We start from the raw sequence: 24513 nt of genomic DNA, 5'->3' as shown, positions 1-24513 counted from the left end.
TTTTATTTAAGGGGAAAGTCGGGGAATATTTGTGCAAAGTCCGTATGAATCAAAAGATCTATCTGTAAAAGGGCAGGGGAGAAATGCATTAGCTCACGCGTTTGTTATCGCGGAGGTTGGCAGGTCAGGAACAAAAGGAACTCTGTTGAGAGACCTGAGGTTAGTCTGTTAGAACCAGCGTGAATACTTGCTGAACTTTGCTTCCCTCCTCCCCGTCAGAAATAGCTGGGAGTTACAATAGGGGAGAGGGGCAGGAGGTGAATTTCTCATTGGAGAGGCAGCAATGCACCTGGGATTTAACTCCAAGGAGATAGGAACTGGATGTCCAGACTGGAAAGAGAGAAATCCATATTAGTTCACGGAGATCAAAATTTCAGTCCAGTCTGGAATGCTTCCGGGCTGCAGGTAAGACGTCTGACGCGGCAATAAAGGAGAGTCTGGTCTTTAACCCTGCCGAGAGGGTTCTGACTGACTTCCATCAAATCCACTGGCAGGTCTAATTTTGTTACTCTCTTTTCTCACTGGTCTCCCCGGTGTGTGCGCGTCTGCAGATTTTTCAAGGTGTCTTTGTGGTTGTCTCCATTGTGTTGCTCTTGTTTCAGGAAGTAACGTGGCTTGTGGGTGGTCCTGCTGCCACAAAGACCGATTTGGTGAGAAACGTTAACTGCTTTTCGGAGAGCCCTTTGTCCAAATATTCACTGGATAAATAGAGCACAAACCCTGCCCGACTTTAACTGGCCTCTGTAGGTCTGTAATGAAGTCAGGTTTGAAAAGCGTCACGACTTGCAAAAGCTGTGTCCTGCAGGGTGGGTAATTGTCAGCACGCCCAGGCGGAGAGTTGGAATTGCAGGCTCCTGTAACAAACTGGATGTTGCTCCAAACCCTAGAAATAATCCGAGTAGACTGCCACTGCCACACCTGAAAGGTCACAGTCCTGCAGCTGGTCGGTCACCGGCTATAGGGAAATGCAAAGCCATTGAAAGGCTTCTGTCTTGAGCTGTAGAGTTGCATGTTAGCACTGGAAGGTGATGCGACATGCAGACTGCTAGGTACTTTTTAACAGCTTTTGGAAGTAATTTAATTTTTAGCTGCACTGGTGATTTGTGAGGCTGTAGAGTACGGGCCGTCTGGTGTGGACAAGCAGTCTATTCTGGTAAGGTGCTCGCAGCCAGGGTAAGGAGATATCCCCAGGGCCCTCTGCTGCAAGGTCGCTGATCCAGAGTGTGGCCTTTCCTGACTTCCTGTGCTCGCGCTGCTCGGGAGGGAAAGGGGGCAGGTGAAACAGTGTTTGAATACAGAACTGGGTGTGAAGCAGGATGTTTAATCAAGGGTTGTCCCAGGGCCTGCATCATATCATGGGGCTGGCTTCAGGTTCACTGGCATTGTTTGGAACCTCCGTGAACTCCTGATTTCATTATTAAGGCAGCATGAGTAATATTCAGAGGGAGGGACTGGATTCTTGCTTCCTCAATACAAAGGGAATATTTGTGGTCATGTCTCTACTACTTCACTCTGGTCTTTCGGTTTGGGTTTTCTGGTGGAGTTCTCTTGTCCCGTTGGTGACCTTTACTCCAGAAAGAGCTGTGTTCTTTCTGTGTTCCCCAGCTCGATGGGCTTGTTGGTTCGTAGTTAGCCAGCCATCCGCATGGCAACTGGTGTGAAGCTGGAAACACTCTTAGCCCGTATTGTGGGAGTGTAGAACTGGCAAAGGGATACCCGATCTCAAACGGCCTCCCAGGGTTTGGACTGTGTAATCAATGTAGGTGTTTTTAAAAAAAAAAAAAAAAAAAAAAAAAATGCTGTTTACTAGAACAAAATTGTTGGATTTTTTTTTTTTTTCTTTTTCCCATAGCTTCCTAGTTTCCATGGTCCAGGATAACACCGTTTCAAGTCTGGACTTTAAAATACAGATGGGGCTTTTTATTGAGTCTGTATTGTTGGGACGGGGAAGGAATGAATGCACAGTAATAAAGCAACACTTGCTGGAAATCAATTTCCTCCGATTGCTTGTGTTGCTACCATTTACTGCTATTTTGTGCTATTGTACCTCCTGCTTTCGAAAGAACTTAAAGTGCTTTAGAGACATCAGGGAATTTGCACTTTCAACAGAAATGATCTATCTGTTTTCCGGATGGGGGAAATAAAACACAGAGCGTGAATGAGTAACTCAAGGTCACATGGGAAGTACATGACAGATATGAAAACAGCACCCAGGCTCAGGATTTAACCATAAAGGGGCTTTCCTCCAGCACTAGTTCAGTCTAGCAGGTTTTGTTACAGACAGTTTTTTTCTTACTTTTGGGTTTCTGAGGTGCATCTTATATCCAGTGCAGAGTGAGACGGCTGGTATGGCCTAGAATGTTTGCAGGCAGTAAAACTCACTCTGAATCTTGGGGTACGCACAAATGTCTTCCAGTCTCACTCTAATGGGTGCAGTTTTGGAAGTGCAGATCTGCACAGTAATCTATTCCTTCCCCTCAACAGAAATAAGAAAAAGGAAGTTTTGCAAGCTTCTAGGGACTGCGTGGCATTCCGAGAGGTAGATACTGAAAATGTTTATATTTTTCATGGGATAAAAATTCCTTCCCACATTACTGGGCCATACCTGAGTGCTTGCGTGAGCTTCCTGGCATAAGAAGTACAGATTGCTGTTCTCCGGGAGGTGAATTCGTTTTGGGCTTTGCCTCTGGGTGCCTAGCGCTGCAGAATAGAAGACGGCGTTTTATAAATTGAGGATTCCTGTTACTTAGTGACTTCGTGCCATTTAAAAATACTTTCCAAACGCTACCTAATCCTCACAAGACATCCATATCCCTTGGAATTAAAGGCTGGAGCCTAGTTTTTAAAAGTGCCTTCTCATTTCAGGTGCCTTCCGTATTTCGGTGTCCTGTTGAGATGGCCAGGACGCAGGCTTTTTCAGACGTAATGAGGACTTTTTGCTCCCATTGACTTTAGTGCTTTTATTCGCTCAGCACCTCCAGACCCAACCGTAAATGTCACAAGTTGAGCGTGCAAAACTCGAGGCTACTTTTGAAAACTCTTGTCACTTTGTGACTTGCCAGAAGCGGGAGAATGTATCAGCAGAGCTAGGGGAGAAGTCTGTGTTCCTGGTTCTGGGCTCAGTCCATCCAAGGCTGCTGCTTCTATAAATAACATGCAAGTTAGTTCTGAATACAGATCAGTGGGAGCCCTTTGTATTCTCCCTTCCAAACCAAGTATCTGCCCAGTTATGTAATCTTGTCCCTTTCCACTGGATTCAGTCAGCCAAGTTACACTAACGTAAGCTACATTTACACTAGGGGAAGACTCTAAAATGGCCGTGCTAATAGCCAAATCTAAGAATACTAATACGACATTGAATATTCAGCACCTCATTAGCATGCTGCCACCCGGGGCACTTCGAAAGTGCCACATTTTGCTCACGGGAGGGTCCTTTTTGAAAGGACCCTGCAAACATTGAAACCCCCTTATTCTACCACGTAGATGAGCCGCGCGTGAGCAAGCGAAACGCAGCACTTTCATTTCAGCACCTCGTTAGTATTCTCCGATTTGGCTGTTAGTGTGGCCATTTTGAAGTTTTGGCCAAGTATAGACATGGCTGTAAAGTTGGATTTTCAGGGGTCTGCCCCTCCTTTGCTGTGACTGTGTAACTGCGAATACTTATTGCAGCCCCTTTTTTCCCAGTGGAATTGGTGCACTGCTACCTCTCCGCTATTGTTTTAGTCAAACAGATTTTTTTTTAAACCAATTTGTTCCAAAATGCCGCATGTTTTATCCTCTTTCTGTGGGTGTATTGTTGCATTTCTGTCCCAAATGTTTCCTCCTTCCCAGCAAGGACCACTTGACAGACTGGTTCCCAGCTTGCATGATGGCATTCCAGATAAGCAGTGGCATGTAGCAGGGCTGTCATTGTCATACAATATATGTAGAGAATTCTCTACTGTGAGCACTTCTCAAGTTTGCAAGGAGCAAAAATTGTAAAGACTTTTGAGTAAGAGAGAATTTGACCGTGAAAAGTACAAACATGGGGACAGGGCTGGATAGAAAGCGGGCTAGATGGTCAGTCCCAATGGGTATTGATCAATGGCTCGATGTCTGGTTGGTGGTCAGTTTCAGTCAAAGTGCCCCCAGGATCAGTTCTGGGGCTGGTTTTGTTCAACATCTTTATTAAGGACCTGAATGATTGGGTGGGTACGTTGGAGGGTAGGGACAGGGTCCAGAGTGATTTAGACAAAGTGGAGGATTGGGCCAAGAGAAATCTGGTGAAGTTCAACAAGGACAAGTGCAGAATTCTGCACTTGGGAAGAATCCCAAGCACTGTTATAGGCTGGGGACCAACTCATTGAGTAGCAGTGCAGCAGAAAAGGCCCCGGGGGATTCCAGTGAATGAGATTCTGGATATGAGTCAGTGCGCCCTTGAAGCCGAGAAGGCTAATGGCATCTTCGGGTGCATTAAGAGAAGCATTTCTAGCAGATCTAGAGAAGTTATTGATCCCCACTATTCAGCACTGGTGAGGTCTCCTCTGGAGTGAGTACTCTGTCCTATTCTGGGGCCCCCACTAGAGAAATGATTTGGATGCATTGGAGCAGGTTCAGTGGAGGGCAACAAAAATAATTGGACTGGAGTACAGGACCCATGAAGAGAGGCTGAGAGAGATTTGGGCTGCTTTAGTCTGCAGAAGTGGAGTGGTGGTGGGGATTAGATATCAGCCTTCAGTTACCTGAAGAGGGGCCCTGAAGAGGATGGAGAGAGGCTGTTTTCCTGGTGAGGGGTGGCAGAACAAGGAGCGATGGCCTCAAGTTACAGAGGGGGAGGAGAAGGTTGGATATGAGGAAAAACTCTTTCCCCAGGAGGGTGGTGAAGCACTGGAATGCGTTACCTAGAGAGGTGATGGAATCTCCATCCCTAGAGGTTTTTGAGCCTCAGCTTGACAAAGCCCTGGCTGATTTAGTTGGGCTTGGCCCTGCTTTGAGCAGGGGGCTGGACTCAATGGCCTCCTCAGGTCTCTTCCAACCGTGGGATTCTCTGATCCTGGCAGGAAAAGAAGTGTTCAGGTACAGGACGCTCCGGAATTTTAACACAATGTGTGTTGTATAGAATACAACTAGCACTTCCTAGGTTTAAAAGAGAAGGGTCAGATAGTGGAATAGAACCCCAAAAACTGTATTGACTTTCCTTAGTAGTGAGGACTGCCAGAGGTGCTGGAGACAGCCCTCAGCACTTTTTGACAGCATGAAAGGAGAGTATGTGCACTGTGCTAACCTGCAAGAGATGACGGGAGGTGTAATGAGTGAGTGTGTGTGGTGTGCTTTGAGATCCCCAGATAAAAATGTGCTAAGCAATTGCGATGTACAGTGGCAGTGGTTTGGTGGTTTTATGAAACAGATGAATTCCTTGCCCTAGTGTAGCAATGGTCAGAGGGCCAGACATTGCGCGTTCAAAGCTGGCCCGGGTTCAGTGAATGTCATAGAGTGGAACTCTCCTCTTGTGAGGTGGCGGACGTACAGCAGGAGCACGTCTGAGGAAGAGCTGTGTGCCTGCTGGCTGTCTCCACTTTAACCTCCCCGAGCAGGTGGAGGCTACTGCCGTAAATGAAGCTGCTCTTTCGCAGTCTGGGACAGAGCAGTACCTTTTGTAGGTCCTTGGGGAACTGATCTGTCCACGTACTCTGCTATTGCTTTGCACAACCATGGAGTTTGCCCCAAGATACAGGAATGTGGCAAGAAGGGAAGATAACACAGAACTATTCTGTGGTAAGTGGAAACAGGGCGATGCGTTTGTGTAACTACTTTCCCTAAGACTGTGTGTCGGTGGGTGCATTACTCCATTTGAATCTGACCGTCAAGGGCTTGATTAGCCCATATGTGATGGCATAAAAATGCTTCCCACTGCCACCACAAATGCCTTCTCCAGGCCTGAAGAAAGCTTGTTTAATCAGTTAGGCTTCGTTTCAAAGGGGAATGTGATTCATTGCATATACAAGATTCTGCTGCTTTTATTAACCCATCTGGTACTGCTTTTTAGCCCTGGTGCTTACCTCCAGTAACTCAGGTTACGTCACAATCGTTCATTTGCATTCTGTGTATGAAATCAGATTTATCCCATCCACTAGTCCTGTTCCTTTATGAAGTGGTAACACGACACATGAGATGTGCTTTTATTTCAGGGGGTTCTTTGAAAATGCGCTTACATCTTGCTTGTTGATATAAAGGCAAAATTCTTACAAACGTTTTACATGGTGGTTATAGACAGCTGCTTAAATGGAGCTGTAAAAGGAACTCTGGACTCAGTTGCAATGCGGTGTTTTTGCCAGGGTAGGTATTCACTTTGGAACACTTTTAATCCTTGCTTTTGAAAAAGGAGAACTAGGTGAAGACAAGTAAACCTGTCTTCCTTGCATTTTGTTTTGAGCTTTAATACGTAACGTGTTCAGTGAAATGTAAAACACAAAGTCCTGCATGCTGTTCCACTGAGAGAACACTTGGCTTCCTCAAGAAGTTGAAACTCCAGCGTGTGTGTCTGTGTGTGACAGAAAGAGAGAAGGGATATATGTTTTTTAAAAATACCTTTCAGGATCTCATACAAATTACAGTATATGAAAGGAACACCTAATCTGTGCTCATCAAAGCAAGGTTTTATATTCTTAGGTAGAGACTATGTACCAGAAGGTACATGCTGAAGAGAAGGTTATTGCAAACAGAGAAGCTAGTGAGATTATAAAATTAGAGCAGATGCCTGGTGCTCTATGGAACAGGAATCTAACCTTTAGTCAGATTCAGTGTTGGGTAAAAATTGATGAGTTAGCCTTTGGTTTCAAATTCTGAGAAATGTGCTCAGCGCTTAATCAGGAATAAAAAAGAAGACTTTGATCATCTAGCAACTTCCAAAACCTACTAGAGCCTGTCATGTGCTGCACAAATTACGAATGATCAGGTCTCTCTTCATTCCGTTAATGGGAGATTTAACACATTAGTTCAATAAAAAGAAACTTTACCTTTTACGTAAAGTAAATATCCGTACGGGTGATTTCATATGTGTAGAATTTCTTTTTATCTATCTATGTTTTGTGTGAGGTAGACTTTCATCTAATATAGGTATAAAAGTCAAAATTTGCAGATAAACTATTTCTCACTGTAAGTGCAGGGTGGCTTGACAGGCCTTTCAGCTTGGCCAGTATTTGATATTTGTTACTCTGAGGTAAAATGCTGACTTTTCAATAGCAGCTGGCCTGTTCAGATTGGATGGAAGTGATGTGTGGGAAAGGAAGTCATGTGTACAGTTTGTTTTTTGCTAACTTTTACAAGAATATGCACAACTTTTTTCCCTTCATTTCACTAGCATGCCACAAGGATGGCACTATACCTATCCAAGATCTAATGGCTAAAAGTCATGCAATGGGAAGAAATCTGTGTATTGTGAAACAATGGATGCTTCCCATTTTTTTCCTGATGTTATCGGAGTTCTGTGTGCTTTAGCTTACCATGTTATCCTGGATGGAGGGGCGTTGTGTTGGATAAAAGATGTGGTTGCTTGTCCGTAGTTAAAGTTGTAATTACTTTGTTATAAATCCTTGTGTTAGTCAATTTTCCAGGCAGAAATGGAGAGGAGGACAATGAAAATGGTCATGCTTTGAAAGCCAAAGAGAGTGTTGGTCTCAAAACTTGAGGAAAATTTATCAGCCTATGTTTGAATTGAGGGTTGTTTCAAAAAAAGGCTTCAAAGTTTTGGCTTTTGTCTACCACTTTGCTTTCTTCTATCTCAGAAACAGCTGAGAATCTTTCAGACTTTCCACGTAGTTACATTTCCTTGAACTTTTGTAATGAAATGTTTGTACAGTACTGAAAGAGAATGTTTATCATGTGGGCAGTGCATAATTGCTATCTTCTTAACTGTTAGTTGACGTTTATATTTTTGGGTTTTGTAGATGACATGACAGGCTAGTGATCTGTAACTGTGTATTTTTGTATGAAGCATATAAGTATTTACATTTGTAAAGCAGTTTTCCTCTGTACTACTTCTGTGATTTAAAACACTTAAAATATTAGGGGCTTTATTGGAAAGTTTTCTTTCTTGGAAAAGCAATGGAAAGTTTTTGTTTTGGTCTAAGCTGGACATAATATTATTGAAAGACTTTCTTTTAAACCAGTGGGAAAACATAGATAAAATTTTTCAATTGTCTCTTTAGTCATTGGCAGCTGAGGACACAGAGTCGATGTGCCCTCATATTGCCTCTTGGAACCTTCTGTTGTCTCTGGTTTCTTTTTAACTCTGTGGCAGAGCTGTTTGCATCCTGCAAACCAAGAACCTGGCCTGTTCTAAATACCGTCGTGTGGAGGAAATCTGTGTTGTTGGAAATATTCTGTCCATCATTGAAACGTGACTGGCTCCAGACCAATGCAGCAACCACAAACCCCGCATATTATTTTAATGGAGGTCTAGTCAGTGCTTTCAGGTGGCTTAATTTGCATTAGCATAAAAATGTATCCAGTTCCCCAAACATTCTGTTTCAATAGCAGAAGCAGACGTAGTTGCTTTCCCATTAGTATTGTGGTATTAGAATGCAAGTAATTCTCACCAACGTGCTGTGCTAACGTGTCTCTCAGCTAACGTGGGAGGCCAGGCTGCAGTGAGCTTTGTGATGCATCTTCTACCTGTCCCACGTCTGACCTCCGATCTCCTGTGTCCTCATTCTGCCCATCCCTTATAGGAAGTAAGGCCCCGATCCAGTAAAGTGCTAACACACATACTTTATATCTGCGAATATGTTTTCAAGTGCTTAATGTTAAGGTCAGTGAAAGCCTCTTTCCTTTGTTGGCTAGCTACTGGCTGAACCTCTCTCGTCTGGGACTCACTGGTCCAGCAACATCCATGGTCCGGCAGATGTTGCTGGGCCAGAGAGTCCCAGTTGCAGAGGTTTGTTAGCGGTTGGTGGCTCAACCAGTCTAATGTCACGTAGCTCTCCTGGCTGGGAGCGGAGCCATTGCCAGCCCGAGGCAGGGAGCCCCAGCTGCGGTGACGAGGAGTCCAGCTGGCTGGAGCCGGGCAGCCCGGAGGGACCTGACCTCCTCTGATCTGGTAAACTCCCTCCTTTGGGATGGCTCGGGTCCTGAGGGTGCCAGAGCAGGGAGGTCCAACCTGGCTATGATTTCACTGCCACTTGAGCAGAATTAAACTGACCTACCTCAATTTGTCGTCTTGGTGACTTACGCTCTGGTCCTATAAGGATCAACCATGTGTGCTTTGCTGTGACATTTTAGGAGTGTGCTTTGAAAAGAATTATTTGAGGAGTCAGCGAGTCTACTCGCAAGCACGATGCTGAGCACAGCTTTGCCATGCGAGGGCCTTACGTGCCTCTTTGTGTGTGTCGCTCTATCCCAGCACTTCCTCCCGGGGTGTCTTCTGGTGGTTGGATCCTCAGGGGACCTTGCTTGCAAACAGGCAGGTATGGGTCAAATGGGCCTCAGCTGTCTGCTTACTGAGGGACAAAACAATGTAGCGCTTGAATGGGTTGTGTTCCATAGAGCCAGCAAGTGGAGAGTAGGTTCATGGACCGAACTGATAAATTTCTACCTTCTTTCACAAGGCAAAAGTCCTTCCATTGCCCTCAACGCAATGGCTTGTGTTTAACATGCCCCTTTCCCAGCGTCCTACTTCAGGCTATCGAACTTTCTCATCTCGGGTGTTGCACGCCAAGCAGGCGCTTTCATATGCATTCCCTGCTGCCTCCCTTAGTCTTGTGTGTGAGTAGAAGCACCCAACAGTGTGCAAGACTGCAGATGAATTCACAAATTATTCACCGTGGCAAAGGCTGCACGTTTTTCTAAGGTGGAGGCTGGTCTGGGAAACGTGAGTCAGCAAGTGACAACCGTGTGTGTTTGTGCAAGTGTTAGTCACTTGTGATAAATTGCCCAGGAGTCGATGCTATTTTGCACAACAGAAGGACATTGCAGGCTCTGGACCAAGATGCGCACAAAACTGAAAACACCAATTCTATAGCAGCTCTGACGCATTTGTTTGCAAGGGTGCTCTTGTGCTCAGGGTGGAATGGAAAGGAGGCCTCATGCTGTCCCCAGGCATCAGTTTTCAAAATGAAGTCACAGCTGGGGTTTGATCCTGCTTTCATTTGCAGTAGTCTAAACTGGGAGTAGCACCACTGAAATCAGTCAACTTTTACTGGTCTAAATCTGAGTGACGTGAGATCAGAGCCAGGGCTATCCTTTCCAAGGAAGGTTTTCAATGTGTGCAGAAGGCAGGCAGCTTTCTCTGGGTCTGGAGGACGGAAGGTTAAAAACATGTCCACTCTGTGCTAATGTTCTCACCTCTTGCTTATGCTGATGAGAGTAGAGCTGTGAGAGATCCTGGAAAGTGCTACAGTAGTCAGGGTTTCTGGTCCTTGAAATGATGTTCTGGCCTTTCTTCTCCCCCAAGGCTCCATGAGATAAACAGCTCTTAGGTAACTTTTCAAAGGGATTCAACTCTTGCAAATTACGTGTTTGTCTTAAAGATTTTTAAACAAAATTTATTTTTGAATTTTTGAGGCGTGGCAGACTTCTCGCAACAGCAGAAAACCGTACTTTGCAGCAGTAATGCCTGCGTGATTGCAGCCTTCACAGTGATCCTCACAGGACCCCAACAAGCTAAACAGCCAAACTTTTTAAAACGAATTGGAGAAAAGGGATAAGATTAGCTGAACCATTTGTCCAATTGCAAACCTCCTCCCAAGGCAGTACGCTGATCCTGCTTGCTATTTTCTTCCAACATAGCCTTTACTTCTCTTGTGTATTACACTTTTTACTTAGTTAGTCTGCAGATGTGTCCGAAATGTACTTGACTTCTAAACGCCGACGTGAGAGCCACATCAAAACGCGCAATCTAAAAGCAATAGTACATTGCAGAAAATGGTTGTATCTGAAAGCCCAAAATTCTAGGGTTAGTGGGATCATTTGATCTCTTCTGATACACGTGTCAGTTTACAAGTGGTTAGTCAGTATGCGTTGGGCACTCACAGCTGGTCGTGATTTACAGTTCCTGGAATTGAGATCTGATTTTTTTTTTTTTTTTTTTAAATCCTTAATTCTTGCCTGCATCTTACTTACGTTCAGTGAGGAGGTACATGTTTGTTGTTCCTGTCCTAGAGCAAAATTGAGTAAGATTAGCTAAGATTTTTTTTTTCGGTTGTGTTTTTTTTTTTATCACAGGCAAATGAGGTGACCGACAGCGCCTACATGGGCTCTGAGAGCACTTACAGCGAGTGTGAAACCTTCACCGACGAGGACACCGGCACGCTGGTACATCACGAGATGCACGACGAAGTAGAAACGGATAGTGCTATCGATTCCACAGTGCACTCAGAGTTCACTGATCCCATAGAAGAACCAGAGAATGGGTCAGTGCTGCTTCCTTCCGACCAGTATGTAAGAGGGAGAGAGGAAGATAATGGCAACAGAGCCGCATTCACTGCTGACCCACAAGTACGGCTACTTGCAGCTCCTGTTGGCCATGGAGTGCCGTTCCTAGCCAGTGGGAGCTGCGGGAAACGGAACAGACCTAGACATTGCTTCCTGCAGCTCTTCTTGGCTGGAACGGCGATCTGTGGCCAACAGACACTGCAAGCAGCCAGATTTGTGGACCGGCAGGTAGATAAAGCACGAGTGGCCAGCCAGCAGCTAACCCTGGTGAACGGGGTCCAGCCAGGGACTTTTGGGATTTTAGGTCTTTCTAGATTGAACAGCTTGTTAGTGTGTTTAGCTCTATATACAAGATTTTAAATACCCTCAAAAGTTAGTGAACAGCCTATTTTTAGTGACTTATTCTGTGTGACAATCTGTTTTTGGAACCTAGACACAGGAAGTGCCCCTTTCTGCGCACCATCCACAAGTACTTTTGAACCTTTAAACTCCGTCAGTTGTTGTCAAGCTGCTTCTCTGTCCGGGGCTTGAGATCCCTCTCGGTACTTGATGGAGCAAAGCAGAATGCGTAATGTACCACTTCAAGTGATATTTTTGGGTATTCAGCTCCTTAAAATAGGAGTGTTCTGAGCATTCCCACCCACGCTTTGCTTTGCAATCTGCATGAGTAACCATAACTCCGGCTTACTGACTTTTGTCTGAAAAATGGGGTTGGAGGGTTGTGCAAAAGACATCTCTCATGTGGCTTCTGGAGCAGCACTGGCATTGCTTTTAAGGTACTTCTGGGCTTGGAGAGGTAAATGAGAGGATGGTGAAGAGATAACAGGGAAGGACTGGGAAGCTGTCAGATGCTACTCCAAGTAATGGCTTACCAGTGAAACCTAATGACCTCTTCAGTCTGTGCTGAAATAAAGACTTGTTTAGCCTTTCTGGTTTACAGTCCACTAGTTAATCAGGTTTCTGTAAGGTTGAGAAGCAGATTCACCGACTCCGGAGGCCTCTGGACTGCCATTCAGGTTGGAGTTTCCTTGTGCGTTTAAAGCCACTTCTCTCAAAAAAAAAGTGTGAGAGAGGACTTTTCACCGTGGGGAGCTAGTGTTCTGGAGCGGGGCTGAAAGACTGCCTCCCTGAGAGGCCCTGTGGGTAATAAAGGCAAGGAGATTAGCTGACTGCGCTTTCTTGTGCCACACTGATTAACTCCTCAGTGTGTAATCGCCTTCCGAGCTGCTAGGCCACTGAACGGTGCTAGCCGTAACCAAGGAACGGCCAGCAAAGCATGCCGGCCTGTGTGTGTTCCCCCCGGCCCTCCGAAAGAGTGGCTGCCTGTCTTGGACTCGCCTGCCTGTAGGTACAAAAGCCTTTGCTTGGGGGATGTTTTAAATTAAATTGGGACCCTTTCAGTTAAAGAGCAGGGGAGGGGACCCGTTTATGGGGCGATGTTCTCCTCCCCTCCACAGTCTTACTTGTTTAGTCAGGCAGTGGCCTGTAAAACCCTATGTGGTGCAGATAGTTTATAAAAGGGCTTTAAATCAGTGTTAAACTTTGGGGTAAAATGTGGACGGCAGCTTAAGGAATTGAAAATGGTGAGGGGAGGCGAGACTGTTAACCCAAGAAATCTGTCTGCAGTTTGCAGGATTTAAAAGCACTGAGGCAGGGCCCCCCTCACATGTTCCTTCTGCTTCCATGGCTCCATCACACACAGTAAGGCCATTCCAGCTGCAGGTAGTTTTAAAGGTGACCTTTAAGCCGCTGATATGAAAGTCCGTGTACCTCTAGACTGGGAACAGAAGTAAACATTTTCAGCTGTTGATCAGAAAGATTAGGGTAGGGCTTTAATGCCTACATTAGGTACACATGGAACAACACAAGAATGTGTTTTGTTACACTGCGCTAGCGTAGGGCCCATGCTGTTCTTAAAGGGATCTACCTCCCTGAGTGTCCTACGCTCATTTGTAAAGGAGGGGCACTTACTTTGGGGACGAAAGGTATTCCTACAGACCCTGAGGCTTGAAACCATAATTTAGGGCAGAGCTAGTTAGATTTCCTACACACAAAGGAAGTACAGTTAAGCTCTGCAGATTACCAGAAAGCTGAAGGTGAATTTATTTGCTGTCAGACTCAACTTTCGCGTCTTGTGCATGGGTGGAAAACTTGTTAGCAGATCAAGGCTGAAGTCTCTCTCAAATGTTTTTGTCTCCGTGACTTACTTCTAATTTTTACAGTAGATTTAAAATTGTTGGGATGATGCATTTTTTCCCCTTTGGTGAGTGGATAATGTAATAAGAAGCCAAGTCTTCATAAATAGCAGAAATTTTAAATAACAGAATCTCCGATGGCTGTTGCAGCCAAGGAAGGATGGTGGTACATAAGCTTTATTCTTTATTCTGTTACTTGGAATAGTTTGTGTCTGCTTGAAGCCACAGTTGGGGTGTCTTAAACTGTCTCCAGTGGCTGGCTGTGACAGTGCCCTACTTTCTCTAGAGCTTCATAAAAACTCTGTGTCCGTTCATCAGAATTTTCCATCAATGAGTCCCTAATCTGTGGTGTAACTAGTTAATATGGGTACAGTGTGGTGTGGATGAGAAGTGTTATGTAAAGCAGGACGTTCTTAATGAATGATGATGGTCTGGATAGCCTAGCTTAATCAAATGCAATAGTGGGAGATCAGCAATAAATCGCAGGCCTTTTTAGGTAAGGTTTAACGTGCTAAAACGAATGTCTCTTGTGAGTCTGATGTCCGCCCTGTGGAAAGAGCAGCCGTGCCTCCTGCTTTTATCCAGCTGACGACTGCTTAAAACACGAGCTCTTTAGGGTGGCGGCTGACTTAAAGGAAACTGACATTTTGAAGAGCTGCCTTGTACAACCAACTAGGATCTGCGCCACTGAGGGGTTAAACTCCAGTCCTTGGCTCTTAATAGGATTACACGGCACTAAGTGAAATACCAGGCTAATGCGTAGGGTGTAGTGCTGACTGTGTGACTTTTGGGTTAAATCAGGAATGGTTTCGCTTTTTCCTCTCCCCGGCTAGCTGAGCCTACTTCACGCTTGGTTTTACAGGCCAAACTACACAGTCTCCTTGGGCCAAGTTTCTTGGTGCATCTGAGACAGATTTTGCTGCATTTACCACGGTGCCAGCTTTGATGGGCACCTGACGGACTTGGCGCACGCTTTCCCAGAGCCCTTGTGTTGCATCTTCCCAGGCCCAAGCACTGCACAAAGGATGCTGCAGCCTTCCATGTGCTGTACTGGTTTGCCCTTTGCGCTGAGTCAGCACGTAATACGCCCTGTTGGAGATGTGGGGGGAACATGCACCGTTGGAGTAGCTACTCTCCTGGCAACATTTTACACCTTTCTTTTTTACTCTCCAACAGGTCCCACCCCCACGACCTGCCCCTGAGCTCAGACCTCAGCAATCGCTCCCTCGTTCCCGTAATCGGTGGGGAGGAGCACTTTGAGGATTACGGAGAAGGGAATGAAGCCGATTTGTTCTCCGACAGCCTATGTAACGGGGAAACCAGCTTTAGCAGCTCCTCTTTCCTTTCGCCCAGGTAACATTGCACGTTGTACTGCCCATATCGCCTCTCCTCCCTTTGCATGGCATTTTTAATGCGGGGGGGAGGGGGGGCGTGCCTACTTACTTCCCTTTATTAGCTACATCACAGAGGGAATCCTATCAGGTTGAACACCATTGATTGGACAGTTGTGAGGTTAAAACATCTCGTGCCAAGTCGATTTTCAGAGCGATCATTCACGGGCCCAACCAAAGCTGCTCGGAGCTCCAGGAGCAGTTGTTGGGCGAGGTTCAGGTTCGCGTCAATCTGGGGAAAATTGTTGTTGTTTTTTCTTTTCCTGTGAGGCATGTGATTGATGCCACCTTCTGTGCTTTGAGAAAACTGGCACCCGGCCTTTGCTGAAGCCTCTTGATTCAAAAATCTTCCTTTTCTGACTCGCATGTAGAAAGTCGGCCTGCTGGCGTTAGCTGACGCCGCTTCCTCTGTTTGAGCCGGCCCCAGACAGCAGACGAGGCTTTAAGGAGGAGGCAGTGGATACAACAGAGGGCTTGGAATCAGAAACTTGCTGGCCAAGAAGCTAGTGTGTTTTCACAAACAAATTGCTGGTTCTGGTTTATGAGTTAACAATCCATCTAGAAAACAGTAAAAAGCAAGGAAGAGTTCCTTCATGCTGACCCAATGCTGCATCTGAATGGAAGTTTCCTGTGGACATAAAGCACACTAAGGAGTTTTTCTGTGCGTTCAATATTAAGAAGCCCATATTTTGTCTCCAGAAATCATTTTGTGGAACAGGAGTATATAAAATGCCATTGCAATATGTGCCTGATGTTGCTGGGACAAATAAATATATGATGGTTTCTCTTTAGGATAATGGTACATACAGTGGCTCCACCCAGGAAACACCATTTGTGCTTGCTTTTTTACCCCAACTGTAAAAGCCACGTGCCTGTTTCACAAGATTCACAAAGCCAGATTAAAAAGCAGTAGGGTGTTAAGGCTTTCATTGGTCTGGAAAGGAACAGCCTCTGTGAAATTCACATATGCATCCTTTTTAATTCCACCAGTGATTTTAACCATCTCAGACAATAAAGATGATCTTTGCTAGCCCCAGAATCCAGAAGCTACTGACATAGCGTTTTTCTTACTTTCCCTGTAGTATCCAAATGCAATTTCTTTTCCATGTGAGCCTCCGTAACCACGACTGTCAGCCCAGCTTTGATTCCCTCTCTATAATGTTCTGCATGAGAGTGTCTTCCTTCTGGCAAAGGAGGATGTGGATTACAGTGCTGGCCTTCTCTCCTGCTCTGGGTTCCCATTAAACTCTCTTTGGAAGTCCAGCTAAAGTGAAGGCCAAAGAAGTCCCAAACCAATGGCAGAAGATGACTTTAGACATAGTACCTTAATGTTGCACTGGACAATAGGTCTGCCCCCTCTCCTGTTTTTTGTCCAGATGCACATTGGCAATAAGTCCCCTCTTTGGAGTTTTCTCTGAGGATAATATACCGTTTTCCTAAACGATATCCCTCCACGTTTGGTGCAGCTGGCTTGTGCTGAAAGGAACTGTTTTTCTTGCTGAGCTGTTTGGTACAAGAAGCAGTGTGTGTAATGGACAATCCTATCTCTCAGCACCCCTCTGGGTTACCAACTTCTCCGAGTCAGGACAGTAATGCCCCTGCTGTCTGCTGCAGTTCATGGAGCTCCTTAGGGTGTATTGAATCCTCACCTTTAACAAATGCTTCATTTGGGACTCCTTGTATTGGGTCCTGCCTCCTCCCTGGTCCATTCATGCCACTACAAGAGAGGTGCACCGGAACACTGGTGATTGAAATAAAGGTTTAGTGCCGTTGCTCTTTTTCATGCATACTGACGTACTTTCTGCGGTAAGCACCGAACAGACCCCACCCAGGCAATATCACGACTGCCGCAAAAGATGGGGGAAGGAGCCACGTGCTCAGGTGAGCTGCAACGCACGCTGGTCAGCGTAGTGACGCTAGGGTATCCCCAGGCCTTCAGCAGGTTGTGAGGCCAACGGCCAGGGTACTTCCCCCACCCAGTCCGCAGGTAGTCCTGCGTATAACTGCATTTCTTGAAGTGTGATTAAAACGCTTTTTAAAAGATACTACTAGTCAGGTGACAACTGGGAGGAACCTTCCCATGGGGTTATTTTTAGATGCGGCTCTTCGCCAATGAGGGTCCTCGTTTCGACGCGTTAGTTTTTTTTTTTTAATAAAAATCAATCTGGCAAACTTAGTAGCTATCCTAGGCCACCCAGCATCAGCCCTCAAGGGAGGAGAGACCTCTTCAGAAACTCGTTACCCCAGCTGAAAATGGGTCTCAACTGTTCAGAGAAGATTTAGTTTAAAAAGTTTTGTGTGATCTGTAAGGAGGCCCAAGAATATGGCACAGACTTTACACTCGGAGCTTTATGGCCTGATCCTGAGAGGGGCAGGGCATCTGAAACTCCCCTTGAAGTCAGTGTGGGGCGCCCAGGAGCTGGTGAACCGCTAACCCTCATTAACTGCCAGGGTACTCGGCACTTAAGTGGGATCGGGGCCACTTGCTTGACAAGCCCTATCAATCTGTGCCATGTGGTTAACTAGTACTGTGACGTTTTTAACCTCCTTTCTGTCTGCTCACACCTCTGTCTCTTCTTGTTTTTTGATTAAACTTCTGTGTCATGCTGTTTCACTGTTAACTTTCCTTTGATTTACCATGTGTGGCTTCCAGAAGTATTTGCCATTCAGAGAGGATGGGCTGTATTCCAGCAATGTTACGTACTCTTTACTACTACAAAACTCGTGAAACTACCGGTGATTTAGAGAGACGAGGTGGGTTAGGTAAATTTTTTTTATTGGGCTGGGTTCTGTTGATGAAAATGACAGGCTTGTGAGTCTACACAGAGCTCCTCGTCGGGTCTGGGAAACTGGTACAGCTAAATGCAAGGTTTGGTGAGATTGTGTAGCGTGAGTAGTTCACATCAATTTCAAGGGACCGTTCCAGGTGAAGTGGTCCATTAAGGCTGCTGTAACACTGAATACAATAGGAGTCATTTAGTCAGTCATCAGAAGTGTGTGCTGCTTAATTTGCCGAATGTCACTGCATTGATTAGTAGCTTGTGTTCTACATAAGCCACTGAAGACCAAAATCTGACAATCTGTAGCAGTTGGTAAAGCAATTCAAAGTCTTTTCTAACAAGTTCACCTCACAATCTTTGGGCTTCCTATAGTTTTTATATATCAACAAACCTAAGCGGCTCCTGCCAACGCATCCGTGCCACTTTAGAGAGAAAGGTAACGTTTAAGTGAGTGAAGGACCTCTTATTTTTTTATTTGTTGCTTTTCAGAAACACGTTGCTTTCTGAAACAAAAGCCCTACCTGTTAACACGCTGCCCTGTTTTCATCTTGTGGCAGCAGGTCCAATCTGTCTTTTGAACATTCCCGGTGGGATTCAGTGATGTGTCTGACTGAAAATATTTGGCTTTCACACTAAATCACATCGCAGCAAAGTGTCAGCCCAGGCTGTGAGTCCAGCCAGGCAAACCAGATAGAGGTTTTTTTAGTGCTGTCTAAAAGCTGTCTTAGAATTCTGATAAACCTTCTCCCGCATGCTGGTGGATGTTCCCCCTACACCCTAACATCCCACTGAGCTTCTGAAACAGCGGTGCCCTACAGCCTGGCTAGTACATTGGGAGATCAGAAAAAGTCAACTGTCCCAGCCCGTCCCTGGGGTAAGTGGGCAGAACCCCTGGGGGACAAAATGTGGAGAAGTGATTGCTTGTAATAGGGATGATTTGACCCAGTGTATCAACGAAATGGCCCAGGACCCAACCTTCCAAACAGCCGCTTAACTTGTGGAAGCCACAGATGAAATCAGACGGGTCTGTTCTGTCCTGTTAAAATGACACTTGTGATTTCTCTAGCGTCAACCCGGTCATTGCGAAACTGCACAGCATTATCACTGATGAGGCATTTGAGTTTTACTGTAGCCAGTGCCACAAACAAATCGACCGCCTCGAGGATCTTTCTGCTCGCCTGAATGATCTTGAAATGAATAGGTAACGGGTTTCGTGCGCGGCCTTCTAATTGTTCGAACGACGTTCTGAAGGAGGTGAGACACTCATTGTCATCCTCACTTCCCAAGTGATATTACTCGATTGCTTCCTTCAAAAAAGGACCAGTGGGAAAGAGATGGAGAATCCGATGTAAAAGAGCCATTAGATTCTCCAGGTCTTCACAGTTTACCCTGTGACCATATAAAAGTCCTTATAGAAGCAAAACAAGGGTCTTGTTGATCCAAAATATGGAGTGAGAAAAAGATATTGACAATGGGAATCTCTCATTCTACTCCAGTCGGTCCCTTTGCATGTACTGTTGGTTGCCTGTTACGTGAATGCAGCACTGATGACTGCACTCTGTGTCATAAGACTGCTTAAGACTAAAAGGAAGTCTTAAGTTTGTGTTCAGGATGTGTATCGCTGGGAGAAATGGCTAGGTGGCAACTTAGACTGAAAACATTACATATGAGTAGCCAGCTAAGTGGGTATTGGGGTGTGTTTTGCAAGCCGCTAGTTCAGAAATACCAAGATGCTCTAGAAACTAGATCCTGGCTGGGGTAACTCAAACCTTTATCTTCCACAGTGAGTCACTTGAATTCTCTGGGGCTCTTTTGGCAGAGATGCTAAAAGCAGAGGCCTTTTTCATTCTAAGGAGCCACTAAAAGTTCCATGGTACGTGAAGCAAATTCCTGCTTGGAGGTCAAGTCTGAGGCCAATCTCCTCAGATCAGTGTAAGATAACTTTTGAGCATTGGCCTGCTAAACCCAGGGTTGTGAGCTCCATCCTTGAGGGGGTCATTCAGGGATTGGGGCAAATAGATGTTAGGGATGGTGCTTGGCCCTGCTGACCTCCTGAGGTCCCTTCCAGTTCTAGCAGATGTATAACAGTTTCCCTCCTTAATGGCCTGCAATCCTGTATCGGTATTGGGTAAGCATGCCGCTCATCAAGCCCTGAGACCGCCTTTGTCAGGAGGGTAGTTATTCTACCAACCTGTCTGTTTTGTAACATAGCCTGTACTACTGGGTTCGCTTCAAGCAGTTGGTTACAAATCAGCCTCCTCGGTGGGGGTCTGAAGAGACTAACGTTATTAGATTATCCTGAGGAACTGCCCTTCCTGAAGCCGAATCTTTGTGGTATCAGATTCCACGCCTGTTGCTGTTTGGTTTTTTCCTTTCTAAGGCACAGCCTGGAATTAGAGGCCTGTGTAAAATGGGAAGTGAGTCAGAAATTGGACAGGTGATTTGGGGCTAGCAAACACTACAAAGATAACTCAACTCAACTGAATCACATTGCCAGGGCAGCGGAAAGTGTCATTTCTTGTTTGATGTGATGCAGCTAAGCCGACCTAAGCCCCGTGTAGCCGTCACTCGGCCGATGGAAGAATCTTCCATCAGTCTGCTTCCTGCCTTTCCAAGCAGTGGATTTATGGCATCTAGGCTAGGGCTGTGCCGCTGCGACGCTTCTAACCGAGACAACATACCTCTGAATTCTTACAGTAAACAGCTACACCAATGGGTATAGCTTTCAAAGGTCTCAACTCCATCAGCCTGAGCGCCCGCCTGTGGTTACATAGTCAGTGAATGAAGATGGAACACTTTTTGCATTTCCCACTCTCCTCAGCCTCGGGTACAAAATAAAACCATTCTCTTCTCTGGGGCAGGGCTGTGGAGTACTGTACAGTAGCAATTACTTGAAAAATCTGCAAATAGCTAAAAGGAAGGCTGGGCACAGCTTAATATACTTAGTTTTGCAATTTTTTAATGGATTAAAAGTCTGTTACAATTCACTAACCAGTTTAATTTTGCTGGAACCACCTTAGAAGAACGTTGGGCTTTCTACTCCTTGCTGTTTGAGCCAGTGGGTCTTGTAGTGAATGTAGTTTTCAAATCCTCAGTTGAGAAACTCGCAGCTTCCAACTGTCGGCCTCAGCACATGGTCCTTCAGATAAACAGCTCAGCACATGGATCTCCAAACAGACAGACAACCGCACGCTCAGCACACAGTATCTTTAAGGCAACCAGAGAGTCATCCCCAGGATACACACCGCATACAGCCGCTTACCTCCGGGGGCCAGTAGTGGCTGCTTCTTCACCTGGAGAACTCCCATACAAAACTCTCTCTTCGCTGCTCCCGTTACTGCCATAGCGTTCCTTCACTTGGGCTTTGTCTTGGCCCATTTTAACAGAAAGTGTTTTTAAGCTGGTATTGGGAAACCAGAGATCACCCTGTATGGAAACGCTTTGTATTTCAGCTTAAGGGGTAAACCACACCAAAAATGGCTGCTCAAGGCCAAAATCCGAGTGCCTACCCAGGGTTCTGCCACCGGTGTGTACACATTGTGTTTTTTAAACTGATTTAAGTTAAAGGTGCACCTTCCTCTTGTACACACACCCTCTGATTGTGCAGGTGGGCGGGGGGAGGCAGAACAGACTCCCAACACCATGTTGTGATTCTCTGCCGTCAGCCCTGCAGGAAGGCTGAGAAATTACAGATAATAGTTTTTGGAAAATTGTTCTCTGGAGCTGCAAAAAGCCATTGGGCATGACAAAGCAAGGAAGAGAGGAAATGACACAGTGAGTTTGACTGAGAAGGACGTTGGTACGGAGAGATCTGAGCCATCCAACAAGAATGTGACTCGAGGCAGTGCCTAAGCAGGGTAACAGCTATTTTAAAATCTGGCAGACGAACGTAAGTAGTATAAGTAGAGCTATTGGAGGGCCACTTTGGAGGGGAAGAGCCCAGATTAGCAAGAGTAAGCAGACCTGCCAAGAACTTCTCTCTTGACTGGTTCAGAGAGAGAAAATGGATTGCAACGGACTAGTCAAGAAGACCTGCGAAATAATGGCTTTCGCCAAACTGCCGGCAGCTCAACATACAAGATTAATTGTATCCTGCCCACGTTGTACGGCATGAAATATAAGATGGTCACCCAACTGGAGAAGCAGTTGGCCCAAATGCCAGACAGCCCTGGAAGGAAGATGAGGAGGTTGCCAGTGAAAGCTCTTTACTGGAGGATCTTCCAAAGAGCTCAGAGTCTGAGATCATGGAAGAGCCAGACAGGGACTGATGACACCGACAGCAAGATGACAAAGCAATAGAGAGCTCCATAACATCTCCTGCTTTGGAAAGGTAACTCGTTCTGGATGACTGCCAGGAGTGGGCCTCTGTGAAGACTAAGAGGGACAACGAACAGGGAGGTGTAAGTGGTGTCAGCCACAAATTCTGTGAATGGGGCGGGGTCGAGGGGTGTCCGAGGGCTGCCTGTGTGGAGCGCACACTAAAAGATTGTTTGGTCTTTTCAGGAGTTTTGTTTCAGTCAGTAGTAGTGATGCAGCCAACAGCTCTTTCGTCAGAAACCCAGGTAGTGTCCTGGGCTGAGATCTGAGAGACCTGACTGCACAGGAGCAAAAGAGTAATGAAATATCATAGACGAAATGGTCGACTAAATAATTTGCCTTGTAGCTTGCCCTAGAGGCAGCTGAATTCTGGCTGCGTTGGCCCATCAAGGGGAAAGAACGCCCAAGAAGAGAACATTCAGCAGAGAGAGCTGAATCCACTCAATAAAGAGCAAGAAAAATAAGCAGCTGATGTCCCTGGCTGTGACAGATGTGGGCTGCAAGAACCTCTTTCAGGTAACGACCTCGGCCAGACCGCTGATGGCTTTGAAGATGATTACGAGCACCTTGTGCTCAGAAGAAAAGAGGAATCCAAAATAGCTAATGCAGCCAGGTTCAGCATTGCAACATCGCTGAGCTGTTTTTCCAGCAGTGACTTCTTTGATCATGGCAAATCCTTTGCATTCCTTCACTATCTCAGTTCTGTGAAATAAACAGCAAAAACAACCCCAAGTTCTGTCTAAAAGTTAACCTGGGATTCCATTGTCAGATGTGAGAGTCAGGCCTGGCATGCCTGGGTAAACTTTTGATAAGTCACTCGCAGAGAAGAAAACGGATTAATCTCCCTCAGATACAAGTGACAGGCACTGATTTGTTTTTTGTTTTTCCTCCTTCACAAGTCTGGAGAAGCTCCCATCAGAGAGGGGAAGCAGCTTCAAAAAATCCTTGAAATCTTGCCAAAAGAGGTTCCTTCACTCAATAGAAGTGTCAGAAGTTCATCATCAAAAGCAAGATTAAGAAACTAGTTGGCTTGAAAAGCATGTTGCTTCTCAGAAACTGTTCCTGAATTGATTCACTTAGAGCTATTTTTAGTTCCTCCTCTGAAGGGGTAATATAAGCATTTCACCTCTAGGAATCCCTGATCTGCCCAGCTGTTCTGTGTTTTCTGCCCATTTCTCTTCTGCTCAGCCAGTCATTCATTTTAAGATTCTGGATCTTCTGATCTCCTGCCAATATCTTATTTTGAATCTTTTTTCAGGGCACCCCATGTTTTGGGGGGGGGGGGGGGGGGGGGGATTTTTTTACTTTGTTCCTGGTTCCATGAAGAGAAATAGTCCTAATTTAGCGACACTGTAGCAACAATAAAATAACTGACCCAGCTACCTCCTCCCAGGCATGTGAACATGTAGATGCATACCTATTCATTTGCTTTTTTCCCCCCACTCGCTCTCATTTACATTTTTAAATTAAGGGCAAGTGGGAGAATGAACATTGCCTCTTTTTTGGTAATACTGAGCTTGAATAATTTTATTTTTACTGAGGATGTGGAAGATGTAGGAAAGGAAAGTGGGGGTGCATGGAAAGGTTCAAATTTTTCCCTGAGTGATTCAGCCCCTTCCTCTCTGGGAAGGGATTTCCTGTCCCGTCCCATACCCTTCCCCTGCCCCCCCCCCCACCCTTTTAACCCCTCTCCTGCCAGAAAGGAGAGGGAGGTATTTGTGATTGGAGGGAGGAGAGCAGGTATATTGGCTTTGAACATCCAGGCTGTTTCACAAAAGCTGGAGGCTGGTGCTGGCTTCTGGAGTGGTCGGGACTCTGGCCTAGGAAGAAAAATAAATGGCAAAAAATTTTGAACCTCTGCGGGTTTCTGGAAGATACCTAATTGTAAATATGCCAGGTCATCTGCAAAATCTCATTAGCCAGGGTAGGTCTGTGCCTGGCAATACAATGTTGTAAGCATCACGCTGTGACCGCCTCTCTTCTCATAGAGTGGCATTGATCTGGGCATGAGCAAGATGCTGGTCGATTTTAATCCAGCTGCTTTCTCTTGAGACCATCTTGGTTTGTTCAGGAGGAGACACTGGGGAAGTCCCAGTTCATCCTCTTAAAGGTTTCGGTGCCATTGCATTTGGAAGAACCCTGTTGCAGAGAGAAGTTACAGCCGCTATTTTGCAAACTTGGGACAAGAGGAGTGAATAAAGGGGAAAGGGAGAGGACTTCGGAGGAAGCTCTTTTTTTCATTTCTATCAGAGAGGTAGCTGTTAGTCTGTATCCTCAAAAACAGCAAGAAGTCCTGTGGCACCTTATAGACTAACAGATATTTGGAGCATAAGCTTTCGTGGGCAAAGATGCATCTGACAAAGCAGGTCTTTGCCCAGGAAAGCTTATGCTCCAATGTTAGTCTATAAGGTGCCATGGGAC

General features: G+C 45.7%; 1 protein-coding gene across 3 annotated transcripts in view; it reads left to right on the top strand.

Moving 5' to 3' along the window:
- The window catches only part of RAB11FIP3 (RAB11 family interacting protein 3), a 105839-nt gene that overhangs the window by 60575 nt on the left and 20751 nt on the right, over positions 1-24513 (top strand). For 2 of the 3 annotated variants that reach the window (XM_075010708.1, XM_075010707.1), the window contains exons 4-5: positions 11200-11387; positions 14781-14957. In XM_075010708.1, the coding sequence (XP_074866809.1) occupies positions 11200-11387; positions 14781-14957 (365 nt within the window). Of the gene's footprint in view, positions 1-11199; positions 11388-14780; positions 14958-18841; positions 18977-24513 lie in introns of all 3 variants that reach the window. The other variant, XM_075010706.1, reaches the window with a different exon arrangement.

This window comes from Carettochelys insculpta, chromosome 16 (genome assembly GCF_033958435.1).
Source record: "Carettochelys insculpta isolate YL-2023 chromosome 16, ASM3395843v1, whole genome shotgun sequence".
NCBI classification, from domain to species: domain Eukaryota; kingdom Metazoa; phylum Chordata; order Testudines; family Carettochelyidae; genus Carettochelys; species Carettochelys insculpta.
Note: the sequence above shows the minus strand (reverse complement) of the source record. Positions and strands in the feature narration are given on the sequence as shown.